Raw genomic sequence first — 14,722 nt, 5'->3', positions numbered from 1 at the left:
CAGACACGATCGCCCTATAGATCGCCCTATTGGATAGCAAATGCAATCCAAATCTTTTGAAGGGCTACCAGAAATTTTATTTTGATGCATGATTTAATTTTTTTTGGGCGACTCAATTTTTTCTTTATTATTATAATTTTTTTTAATCAATTGTATAAGAAGAAAAATTTTTTAAATTCAAAGTTTCATTTTTGATTTTGAGTGCTAAAGAAGACTTTTTACAGTTACATTTTTGATGACTTAATGATTTAACTATCTAATGTAACATTTTGCAAGTCTGGGTGTTAAAGTTCATTTTATGTTTTTCCAATTGTTTATTAGAACAAAATAAAATTGTTTGAGCATTAAATTGTTTAAAAATTAAAATATTAGTTTATGCTTATTTAGAAATATATATATATATATATATATATATATATATATATATATATATATATATATATATATATATATATATATATATATATATATATATATATATATATATATATATATATATATATATATATATATATATATATATATATATATATATATATATATATATATATATATATATATATATAACCCTCGGAATCAGGAAAAAGGTCGCCAATAATTTGCTGACCTAATTCTTTTAGAGGTCGGCAAAAATTATTTGATACAAAGGTCTTAAAAAAAAACAGAGAAAAAACTATAAAAAATATAAACAAGGTCGGCAATCTTTTGCTGACCTCAAACACTTTCAGGTCGACATTGCCGAATGCCGACCCTAATTCCGAGGGTTGTATATATATATATATATATATATATATATATATATATATATATATATATATATATATATATATATATATATATATATATATATATATATATATATATATAATATATATATATATATATATATATACATACATACACACATTTTAATTTTTCTGTATTGTATTATTACCTTTTTTCTTTAGAATATTAAATGTTAAAAAAAAAAATGAAAATAGTTCAAAGAAGTTAGAAGTTTCAGGATTTCCAAGTTTCATTACTTGAAGCAAATGATTGTTTATAGAGGTTTGTATTTAATTATTTATTACAAATTTTGCATTAAGTAAATTTTAAAGTAATGAAAGGGATTTAATGATGGAGGATTACCTTTCACTGTTCAATGCTAGCAGTACTTAGTGAGCAGACAGGCCTTATAATTTTATCAATTTGCTTTATTTATGAGTTTTTACCTGTAGAAAAAAAAATTTAAGTACTTTTAATTGTTTTTCTTTTTATTAAATACTTTGATATTAAATATTTTGTCAATAATTAATAAGAGCTACCTTAAATATATAACATTACTCAGTTGAAAAGATTATATCATTTTATTTAAAACTTTTGTCTAATTTCTTGATAGAAATGTTATCTTTGCACAATGCTCAATTATTTTAAAACATCTAATTTAAATATGACTAATAGTCTAGTAGAATATAATTAAATTATTATATTATGCTCAGTTTTATTTGCTTACACTGTATTTTAGATAAGTTTAAGAAAGAAAACTCAAAGCTCAATCTAAAAATAAAAGTTCAACTTTTATTTTTTTAAGCACCATTTTTACACACTCCTTTGATGCTTAATTATGTCTGATAATCTAAGAAGTGAAATTATTAAACTTCCTTAAAATGAAAGAAACCTGGTTAGGCGAGCTGAGATAAATCCTTGTCAAAATGAAAGATAGTGGCTGGATAGCTCAGTTGGTTAAAGCATCAAACGAAAAGTTAAACAGACTGTTGTACGATATGAGTTCAAATCCTGTCACCGCCAACTCAGCGCTTGAGTAGTACTTTGGTAGGCAAAAATGTTGGTCAATAACGGACGCTACTTTGGATTACTTTTAATGACTATTTGTGGCTGTTCCTACACTAAGTCAACAATATCTTCGGATATAAGAACATTGCATAGAAAAATATAGCATGGAAATTCAAATGAAAAAAAAAATAATAATAATAAAAAAGAAGAGATGAGCCTAGGCGAGCTGAGATTAAATTTTAATCAAAATAAAAGAAATCAGGCTAGGCGAGACTCAATAGATATAATATGCATCGCATAGTAAATTTAGTTGTTATTTTATTTCTTTAGTTCTTCTTTGATGCTCTACCAACTATCATATGTTTATTGTCTACTGTTAAAATATGGTTTTAACTTAGTAAACTTTTATCATTTAAAATTTGCTAAGTTGATCATTAGCTAATAGTTTAAAAAGAAATTATTTGTCACAGTCAAGGTAAGAATAATTTTATTTTCTGATCAAATTGCAAAATTTTTTTGCACCAATAGCTATTATGTTTTTGTTACTTTGTGTAATAGCTTTGTGTAATAGCTTTTCTTACTGATTTTGACTATTTTTACATAGACAAACAATTGAAAATTATTAAAAATTATTATGTTTTGTTAATTTGTTAATGAATGTGTAAATAAAAATATCTTTAAGTTTACAAAGCTATTAGGCATTGTTTTGAAACCACAATCCGTCACTATTCGTATTTTACCGTTTTATAAAGTTTAATAAGTCTTTAGTTTATTAAACAGTGTTAAAAGATAATATTGTAGCATGCAAAAGTGGTTGAAGTAACTCGCGTGGGTTTAAACCTTTTTGTTTTCACACTTAATTTCTTTTTCTTTCAATTTTTTCCAATTTTCAAGAATACAAAGTAAAGCAATTTTAAAGGTCTATAGAGATTATCTCTATCATAATAAAGACATGATATATTATAGAGTTATCTCTATCATAATAAAGACATGATATGTTATAGAGATTATATGCATATCATAATAAAGACATGATATATTATAGAGATTATATGCATATCATAATAAAGACATGATATATTATAGAGATTATATGCATATCATAATAAAGACATGATATATTATAACAAACAAAAGGTAGAGAATTTTTTAAAAAGCTTTTTAAAATTTCTAAAAACATGGAAACACCGTTAGAAATTTGTTGCGCATATGTCATGATAGAGTTTAAGGTTTTAATGTGCTTAGAAATAGATTAAGTGTACGCATTAAAGAGACAACTTTTTATAGAAAATAGATTTTACATGGAAACTTTAATATTCCTTAAAATTAACAGGGCAAGAGCCCTAATAACAGGAATTATCTTTATCCAGATATTTCCGGAATTCCAGATTTTTCTTATCTTATAGTTTTACCGGATAGCCAAAATGTTTTCCATACATATAAAAGTTTAGGAATATATATTTTTGTAATATATTTGTTTTTTAAGCTTTTTCACTCATCACTCATACTAAAATTAAAAAAAACTGAAACAACTCATCTAAAATCAAAATTAAGATGAAAATAAGGGAAAATATATTCCAGATATTTTATCCAAACAATTTTCCGGAATTTTAAAAATTAACCTCGATGATCTATGAAATAAGCTGTTGATGGCCTAAAAAAAATTACTAAAAACTTATTAAAAAAAAATTATAAGGGTCCGTCCCAGTTTTTTTTTATAAATATAAAAGTTTACAAAAGTTGTAAAGTATTGAAAGTTAATCGTTAATTAAAAACAAAGATTTTTATATTTTGCACTTTTTAAAAAACTATTGAAGTAAAGCGAAATTATTAAAATAGTAGGTGTGGAATAGACTTACCATGACCAGTAATATATAAAGATTCAGTAATAATTATACAGGTTATGTTAAGTCCGTCATTCCACATATTTAAGTTATGCCATGTTTTTTGAAATTTATACCAATGGTATTTAATTAACACATTTCAAGTGGGTATTCTAAATATTATTAAGACTGGTACTGATATCCAATTCGTTGATAAATAGCAATTAACGCAACGTCTACCAGAACGTTAAAGGTTTTTTGAAGTTAAATATAATAGAAAATTTATTTTATACTTTTGAAAAGTAAACAAGTATAGTTTTTAAATATAAATTTAATTATTTTTCTACCTCTTACTAAAATATATCAAAGTAAGAAATAAGTATAGAAAAGGTCGGTGTGGAATAGATTTACCAAGAGCCATATTTTACGGGTCATGACAGTTAGTAATAGAAATAAATTTGTAAATAAAATACCTCGATGTACATGGGTTGTGGCATTTTATTTTCTAGTGGTTACTTATTTATTTGTAGTGGTCATTTATTATAAATGATATAAATGAAATTTAAAACCATATATTTACTGTAAGTAATATTTAAAAAAACTTTAATTAATTAACATTTAATAATGAAAGTAAAAGGTTTAAGTCGCAAGTTAAATTTACTTTTGAAGAACAAATGTTTTTAAATCATATAAAATTGTTTTGTCGCTCTTTCACTTTAAAGTATAAATTAAAAAGTTGTTAAAAGTTAACAGCTTTTACAGCTAAAATTTATTCAAAAAAAAAATTTTCATTCAATTTTTGTAACCTTGTTTTGTTGCTCTCTCATTTTGAGTTTTTTCAGTCATATTTTAACAGTCATACTTCGAAAAACTTTAAACAAAAAATTATTATAATTAGAGATTTCATTCTTTTAATAAATTCAAATAACTTATATACGTATATTTATACTGTAAACAGTTATAACTTTTATGCTATTTATTTTTTTAAATCATTATTAAATTTTAAGTTGAAATTAAGTTTATTGATAAACAGTAAACACAAAGATTAACCAATTATTAAAATTTACTTAAAAGAACAAATTAGTTAAATTTTAAGCACTTAATTTAGCGTTGAAAAACCGAAACGAATTAAAATTTTTTTGAAGAGCAATAATAGCAAAGATGATAATGATAGAACTATAATAATAATGATTAAAACCACTTTTGAATTTTGCTTTTCGTTTTATTGCCCTAAAAAGTATTCTTGTGAACTTGATTCACTTTTTAAAGACTATATTTTGTTAAAAAAAAAATATTTGTAAAAGAAGCTCTTAAAGCAAGTGAGAAAACTAAAGTCCTTCATGCTAAAGTGTGCTTTATCTAGAATCAGAAGAACGAATACTATCATAAGTTTTTAATAATTATTTTGGTTTGCAAAAATATTTTCGTTTTTTAAAAAAACCACAAAAACGCAAATTTAATTGACCAGATTGTTTTTAAAAACATTCTGAATGTTTTTAACAATACAAACAATGTTTTTATTTTTATTTTTTTTAATAAAATGTTTTTATTTTTAATTTTTTTAATAAAATGTTTTTATTTTATTTTTTTTACTGTAAATCATGCGCGGCGTGTTGCTACATCGACTATCTTATAGCCTGACTTGCAAGGGAGTGCTGCTACATCGACTGACAAGTAGCCTGACTCACAAGGGAGTGCTGCTATATCGACTGACAAATAGCCTGACTCGCAGCGGAGTGCTGCTAAATCTACTAGCTTTTAGCCTGACCCTCAAGGGAGTGCTGCTACATTGACTAAGGGTTTGGTTGATGCAGGCAGTCTATCAATTATTAAAAAAAAAAATTTTGGTCTTGTATTTTAATTTTTACTTTTTGTCAACAAAATATGGAAAAAACTGACAACATATAAGAGTTCTATATATATATATATATATATATATATATATATATATATATATATATATATATATATATATATATATAGAACTCTTATATGTCGGACAACATATAAGAGTTCTCTCTCTCTCTCTCTCTCTCTTTGTATATATATATATATATATATATATATATATATATATATATATATATATATATATATATATATATATATATATATATATATATATATATATATATATATATATATATATATATATATATATATATTCACACACACACACATTTAATTAATTAGGATAAAGTTATTCGATTAAACTGATTTAAATTTATTTTAATTTAGTTTTATTAAATGATTTTATTTAAATAATTAAACTGACCACAATCACCCTCAGATTCAGCATTGACTGAAGCATTGACTCAGTAACTGAAGCTGAAATATATGCTGCAGTCCTTAGTGTATCAGGAACAGCATTTTTTTTTAAATCTTTCCTCTCAAATAAAACTGATATAATTATTGCTAATGGAAGTAACTGTATTTTTTATTGTTTCTAGCAACCTCAGAGATACAACAAAGTTCTAACCCAGGTTGCATTGTTCTAGAACAATATTATTACATTTTGAACACTGCTTACATATTTTAGGTGATGTAAACTCTTTGAACTTTAAAACATAAAATGTGTATAAAACCTGGCAAATACCAAAAAAATGTAATGATATCTTTGGTAAATAAAACAACCAATATCGCAAAAAAAAAAAAAAAAATTAAAAATACTGATTATATATATATATATATATATATATATATATATATATATATATATATATATATATATATATATATACATATATATATATATATATATATATATATATATACACATATATATATATATGTATATATATATATATATATATATATATATATATATATATATATATATATATATATATATATATATATATATATATATATATAGAACTCTTATATGTTGGACAACATATAAGAGTTCTCTCTCTCTTTATATATATATTAGGGTGGGTCGTACTTTTAAAATTTTGGATATGGGAGCGCGCGCAACATTTTTTTTATGTATTAGGGTATTAGAAGAGACGTGAATAATTTTTTTTTCTTAAAAAGTTCATCTAGTGTGGGCGCAGGGTGTTTGAAAAATGTCAGTTTTACGAAAATCTTATCATATTGGCATTTTTTGGCCTTTTTTATATTATCCAAAGGAAAGGCAATTATTAAAAAACAATAAGACATAATATAGACATAAAAAATTATATATATATTTGGTGCTACTTTTCTTAATGCTATACAAACACGATAGACGTAAGAAAAGTTGGCTACCATTATGGATTTTACAAAAAATATCTACTTATAAATTTTAGAAATGGGAGCGCGCGTAAAATTTTTCTATGTGTTAGGATATTAGAAGACGTGAATAATTTTTTTTTTCCTAAAAAGTTCATTTATTGTAGGCGCAGGGCGTTTAAAAAACGACAGTTTTACGAAAAACTTTAAAAAAAATTAGTATACAAAACTTGTTGTTGTTATTTTCAATGTGCGTAATGCTACTAGTATAAAATGAGGTGAATCATGAAACATAGTCATCAAACTTTGTGGGCTTTGGACTCATATCCTCGTTTCCATTATTATTAAAAACCATTAAAATTATTTAAATACAGGAAATAGTGTTGGATTTTTTATTTTTAAAAAGTTCCAATAGCTTATTTGTAGGATAATTACTAAGATAATAGTTTCCTGACGATTTGCGGTTTAAACGAGTTTTATTTATTTATGATCACTTTGGCATCCTAAATATTGTAATAAAAATGTAATTAACAAATTTATAACATATTTATAAAGGTCGTTTTTTTACCTACTACAAAAAGTACCAATATTTCTTAACAAACATAACATCAATTTCATTGCTATAAATGGCTAAATCTACTCGAGCTCAAACAATGTTAAAATGCCCTAAATTGCATGAGCTATTGGGTAATGGACTCGAACTTTGTTTATCAGAGCTGCCTACGCTGAGAGATAGTTTACGGTATGGAATTTTGTTGCGTGATAGATCAGTTACACATTTGAATACAAGATGTATGTGTATACAAATATTTATTAAAATAAAAAGTATTTGGATGTCAGCAAATTCTACAATCCCGTTGGTCTCAGAAAAATACGCAGTCGATAAACTTGTCCTTGAATGGAAGATTGCAAAAGACATTAGAAAACTGAGAACTACAAAAAAAAAGAAATATGTATACGGACAAGCTTGATAAGTTATTTGACTTGACAAAATGTAAGTGCAACATCTTTAGCTGTAATGAAAATGGATGCAATGGTTGTCTTTTTAAAGCTCATGTAACTTGCATATGTCCAAAAGTAGCAAAGATACCTTTGCAAGAACTATTTTTCCTACAAGCTCAAAGAAATAAAATTGGTAACAAAAGTTCTTTACAAATAGGATTAGTTGATATACCAGAGACACATCGGTTAACAAGATTTTTAGGCAGAAAAGAATCAGACTCTAAAATACCTGGAACACTTAGTGAGGATGCAAGTAAATGCTAAAATATTTTTGTCAATTTTTGTTTAAACTGTGAATTAAAAAGTTGAGTATAAATTGATTATAAATTTTTTTCATTAAAATTGTTTAACATTATTTTCTCCTTTAGCAGTAGAATTTCAAACAACAGACGATTCGGACATTGGCAACAAAAATGCAGATAATACAGAAAAAGTTGACTTCAGTTTGAAAAAAAATTACTTAGATATTACCAGGGTTTCTCAAGCAGCTATTAGGTATGGGGTATCTAACAGAGCTGCAGCAGCCATAGCTACTGCTACTTTAGCTTTTGCAAAAGATGCAAATTTTTTAAAGAAAAATACTGATATTTTCGTTGATCACAACAAAATAAAACGAAGTAAGACTAAGTTAATGAAAGAAATCCGAGGTAGAGCTGAAAAAGTAGCGATGAATGATAATATTCAATGTATATTTTTTGATGGACGAAAAGATTTGACTAAGTACACGAGAGTAGAAGAAGATGAAAAATTACACCCATCGGAAAAAAAAGAAGAACATTATTCAGTTTGTTCTGAACCTGGAGGAAAATACCATTTTCATTTCACTAACAATTCTGAAGAAAGAGTAGAGACTGCAGCTGAGCAAATAGCTGATAATATTTACGAATGGATTGTGAATCATGATGTCGGAGACTATTTAGTTCAACAAATTTAAACACTGGTTGGAAAGGAGGTGTTACCCATTTCCTTGAACATTAATTGGATAAAAAATTAATGTAGATAATTTGTGCTTTTCATACAAATGAACTACCTCTCCGACATCTAATGATTCAGCTTGATGGAAAAACTACGTCTAAAAATAATTTTTCTGGTTCTATTGGAAAACTTATAGGTAAGGCAACTAGCTTCAAAGTCAAAGATAGCATAGTAAAAATTGAATTTCCTAATGCAATAATAGAACTTGACTCTGAAGTTGTAAAGTCACTATCAGATGATCAAAAGTATCTTTATAAAATTACCCATGCAATTAAAGCTGGGGTTTTTCCGGAAAATCTTAAAAGTAAAGAAATTGGTCCACATTCGCATGCAAGATGGTTGAATTTTGCAAGTAGAATATGTTTACTTTGGTGCTCCGAAATCGTACTTTCAGTTGAAGAAACATATAATCTGCAACTTCTGGTGGAGTTTATTGTTGGTGTTTATGCGCCACTTTGGTTTGAAATCAAAGTAAAGTGGAAGTGGACTGAAGGGCCTAATCATATACTCAAGCAGTTAAAACTTCTTTGTCATCAAAGACTTAAAGTTAAAGACGTTGTAATGCCCTACGTTTTATCTTCTTCATGGAATGCTCATAGTGAAAATGTTCTTCAAACGTTGTTATGTAGTCTAGAAAAAACAGAAAGACAGTTTGCAGTTGAAACAATTTTAAAATTAAGAGGAGATTTAAAATACGGAAACACTAGTGTAAGAAGTAGAAAACGTCATATACATAATGAAAATGCTGAATCAATTTTTGATCTAATTGATTGGAGCTTGGATGTACACAAACCTTTACTTACATGTTTATTGTCAAAGGATGAACTTTTAAAATACAATGATATTCCGATGTATGTACCTTGTTTTCCTGTTCATGGGCAACCTATTGAACGATGTGTCCAAGAAGTCACACGAGCTTCTCAATCGGTATTTGGAAAAGATAGAAGAGATGGGTTCATAAGAGCAACATTAGCACATCGAGAAATCATGCCCGTGAAACAATCAAAAAAAGATCTATTTAAATTAATTTAAGCAATATTAATTTTTTGATGTTTTGCTTTGATTATTTATGATCACAGTAAATAAGTTGAACTTTAAATATATTGTATCTTTTAGATGACATTTTATATATTTTATTTATGACTTTATGAAGAGTAGCACCCCAAATTATGTTTTATTTTAATGTCTATATTATACCTGGTTCTTTTTTGATGATTGCATCGCCATAGGCTTAAATAAAAGGACAGAAAAGTGCTAATTTGATGCATTTTTAGTAAAACTATCGTTTTTTAAATGCCCTGCGCCCACAATAGATGAACTTTTTAGGAAGAAAAAAAAATTATTCACGTCTTTTCTAATATCCTAATACTTAAAAAAAATATCACGCACGCTCTCATTTTTAAAATTTATAAGGAGAATTTTTTTTGTAAAATCCATAATGGTAGCCAACTTTTCTTACGTCTATCGTGTTTGTATAGCATTAAAAAAGTAGCACCGAATATATATATTTTTTTATGTCTATATTATGTCTGATTGTTATTTAATAATTGCCTTTCCTTTGGCTAATATAAAAAAGGCTGAAAAATGCCAATATGATAAGATTTTCGTAAAACTGACATTTTTCAAACGCCCTGCGCCCACACTAGATAAACTTTTTAAGAAAAAAAAAATTATTCACATCTCTTCTAATACCCTAATACATTAAAAAAATGTTGCGCGCGCTCCCATATCCAAAATTTTAAAAGTACGACCCACCCTAATATATATATATATATATATATATATATATATATATATATATATATATATATATATATATATATATATATATATATATATATATATATATATATATATATATATATATATTCATACACACACACACACACACACACATTTAATTGATTAGGATAAAGTTATTCGAATTAAACTGATTTAAATTTATTTTAATTTAGTTTTATTAAATGATTTTATTTAAATAATTAAACTGACCACAATCACCCTCAGATTCAGCATTGACTCAGTAACTGAAGCTGAAATATATGCTGCAGTCCTTAGTGTATCAGGAACAGCATTTTTTTTAAAATCTTTCCTCTCAAATAAAACTGATATAATTATTGCTAATGGAAGTAACTGTATTTTTTATTGTTTCTAGCAACCTCAGAGATACAACAAAGTTCTAACCCAGGTTGCATTGTTCTAGAACAATATTATTACATTTTGAACACTGCTTACATATTTTAGGTGATGTAAACTCTTTGAACTTTAAAACATAAAATGTGTATAAAACCTGGCAAATACCAAAAAAATGTAATGATATCTTTGGTAAATAAAACAACCAATATCGCAAAAAAAAAAAAAAAATTAAAAATACTGATTACAAAGATGCACAAATATTTCAAAGATATCCAAAATAAAATTGCAAACATTTTAAATTTCTTATACCTTAAATTAGTCTCACGATGAGTTAAATATAGACCAAGTTGATTGCATGCTCTGATCAATAAATGTTGATCACTAAAAATATAGAGAAAAATATATATATATATACATATATGAAAAAATATACATATAAATAAATATACCAGCCCTTGAAATTAGGAAAAACAAGGTCAGCAATTTTTTGCCAACCTTAATCTGTTAGAGGTTGGCAAAAAAAATTTGATACAAAGGTTTTACCATAAAACATAGAAACAAGTTCGATGATTTTTTGCCGACCTCAAACACTTCTAGATCAGCATTGCCAAATGCCGACCCTAATTCCGAGGGCTGATATTTATATATATATATATATATTTATATATATATATATATATATTTATATATATATATATATATATATATATATTTATATATACATATTCATATACACACACACACACACATATATATATATATATATATATATATATATATATATATATATATATATATATATATATATATATATATATATATATATATATATATATATATATATATATATATAATCTCACTTTAGCTTTAAAATATAAGTTGCAAAACAGTCCAGATGAATAATTAGATTGATTGCTTCAAACAAAATAGCATTTTTTGAGTTAGGATGTTGAACCTTTTTAGACTTAGGGGGTTCCTAAATAAAATAAGATCACAAACTGGATAACAAACAAGTTCATAACAATGTCAAAATTAATCCATTAAAATTAATAAATTAATCAAATCATTAACCAAAGCCTTTTAAAATACTCACTTGCGCTTTATTTAAAATTGTCTCTAAACAATCTGTTAGTTTACCCAACAGCGTAGCTTCATCTAATATAAAAGTCAGTTTTATTAAACACACTTGAATTAATAACATAAGTTTGTAATATACAAAACTCTTTATAACATTATTTTAACATTCTTAGGTTTGTAAGATACAAAACCTAATTTAAAATATCAAGAGATTAAACCTCTTAACATTTTAATAAAAAATTATTGTAAATAAATTATAAATTTTAATTATAAATTTTTCAGAACTTTTTGTTAAAAGTTGTGTAGTAAATTTGTATACTTTACTTAAATTTTAACATATAACAATCATAAATAAAAATAGACATACATTGGTTTTAATTTAGACAAGGTTACAGAACTATGGAGAAGAGATCAATGGAGAAAATAAAAAATTCCCTCATATTAGTTTAAAGTTAAGCTTCACCAGAACAACTCCATAAGAACAGTTTTTTTTTAACCACCAGAAAAACTAATGCCAAGGTATTAACAGGTAATTAAATTTTGAATTTTATTTAAAAAGATAGGCTTTAGAGACTTTTATAAAAGCTTTAAAAGTGTGATTAACAAAGGTAAATCTAATATTTTATCTCTAATACATGAATTTCATTTTTTCTCTAAAGGATAAGACAGATCTCATTAATCTTATTTACAAAACTATTTGCAAAGAGATTCTTCTAAGTCATCTCTTGAATCTAATGAATCTTTCTTACTTTCTAGCCATAGTTTAATCATAGTAAAACATATCTTTATCACTCTGTTTTCAAATCAACTACAGCTTGTGTTTTGGATAATATATCTGCAACTATTCCAAAATTAAATCTAAACCTTGTTTTCCTGATTGCAGAAAAATGATACATGCGATTCTAATTTTTAAGCAAAATTAAGGTTCTTTATGATTTTTAAAAATTTGTCTTTTTAACCCCATCAAATTTATGTATAACAAGAAAAAATACACACATGAATCAATAAACAAAAATAGATTGATTAATTATCAAAAAAAAAAAAAAGAAAAAAAAAATAGAACCAAGTAAGAAAACTAATTTACAATATTTTAATGATGAAAAATTTACAAACAGAATCAAGACAAATATTTAATTAAAAATAATATACAGGATTGTTGAAAATAAATATACTATTGTAAACTAATAAGATAAAAACAAAACTGGATTAGTTGGTATCATTGACTCTTAAAAAAAACAACCCATCAAGGTGATTAATCTGTTTTGCTTTAATAGTGGCATTTATTTAGTTGTATTAATAAAATGGTGATGATATCAACTTCCATAATGCGATATAACATTCATAACAGCTTGATAAGTATAATTTACTGCAGTCTTTGAAAACTTACCTTTAAAATTTCTTTTTTTTTAAATATTGCAGAATTTAAGAAAAAAAAAAAAATTAAAAAAGCTCAATTTTTGGCATCTAATGTCAAATCAATTTGTTGAAAACACAGCAAAATCATAAATAAATAAAAAAAAAATGAAAACAAAAGTTTGAAACATTATAATATACTAATAACACATCTAGTTATCATACTATGCTTGATAAAAAGTTGCTAAATTAACATAAAATTTAATACCAGGTGCTGGATAAACTTGAAGTAATCTCAATAATTTAACAGTAAGCCATGGAGCAGGTACAAAGTAATATGTATAATCTTTTAAATCATTGGAAGTTACTATCTAAAATAATAATAATAATAATAATAATACTAATAATAATAATAATAATACTAATAATAATAATAATAATAATAATAATAATAATAACAATATACATATATATATATATATATATATATATATATATATATATATATATATATATATATATATATATATATATATATATAAGAATAAGAATAAAATAACTACAATTAAATTTGAAACATAACTCAGAGTTTTACACCTTATGCGATCATCAAACATTACTAAAAACCGTAATGACAAAAAAATATAACATAGTGTTAGCTTAGATAATGTTAAAGTTGCAATTAATAAATTTGTTTTTGTGGTGGTTTTTTGATACTAGTTCATTTCATTTATTCAATAAGTTCAAAGATAATGTAATGATACCGTATTTTTCAGTTAAACAAAGATTACACAACTTTCCATTAGGTTTATGTGGTTCCGCCTTATCAATAATCTTCCACATAAGAATAAGATTTGAAAATCTTTTTTATTTTATTTTCCAAACTATTTAGAAAGTTCTGTGGAATTTGCTTTACTTTCGCATTGAACAAAGTTTTTATGTTTGTACCAGCGATCTTTAAAGTGTGCTTCGTTAAACCAATAATTATAACCATTATCCTGCGGTGATGTTTTTACGTTGCAGATGCAAATTATATTTTTACTAAGACACATAACTTATAAAAGGACATTGTGAAGCTTGCCGGCAGTTGTAACATGTATGTTGGAAACAATAGACAATATTTTTTTACTGTGTGAATTAATAATATTTAATATTATAATAACATAAAAATAAATTATTATAAATATATTTGCACTACTCTACCCAAATTACTTTTATTAATATTATATATATATATATATATATATATATATATATATATATATATATATATATATATATATATATATATATATATATATATATATATATATATATATATATATATATATATATATATATATATATATATATATATATACAGGGCTCGA

General features: G+C 24.7%; 1 protein-coding gene across 1 annotated transcript in view; it reads right to left on the bottom strand.

Annotated features, from left to right (window-relative positions):
* Positions 1 to 14,722, bottom strand: part of LOC100210303 (AP-2 complex subunit alpha-2) — a 46,908-nt gene that overhangs the window by 19,211 nt on the left and 12,975 nt on the right. Inside the window, exons 7-10 of the mRNA XM_065790622.1 lie at positions 13,621 to 13,723; positions 12,016 to 12,077; positions 11,783 to 11,898; positions 11,232 to 11,303 (exon numbers count right to left, since the gene is read on the bottom strand). Coding sequence (XP_065646694.1) covers positions 11,232 to 11,303; positions 11,783 to 11,898; positions 12,016 to 12,077; positions 13,621 to 13,723 — 353 coding nt within the window. The remainder of the gene's footprint in view (positions 1 to 11,231; positions 11,304 to 11,782; positions 11,899 to 12,015; positions 12,078 to 13,620; positions 13,724 to 14,722) is intronic.

Source organism: Hydra vulgaris, chromosome 02 (genome assembly GCF_038396675.1).
Source record: "Hydra vulgaris chromosome 02, alternate assembly HydraT2T_AEP".
Taxonomy (NCBI): Eukaryota; Metazoa; Cnidaria; class Hydrozoa; order Anthoathecata; family Hydridae; genus Hydra; species Hydra vulgaris.
This window is presented reverse-complemented; position numbering and strand designations above follow the sequence as displayed.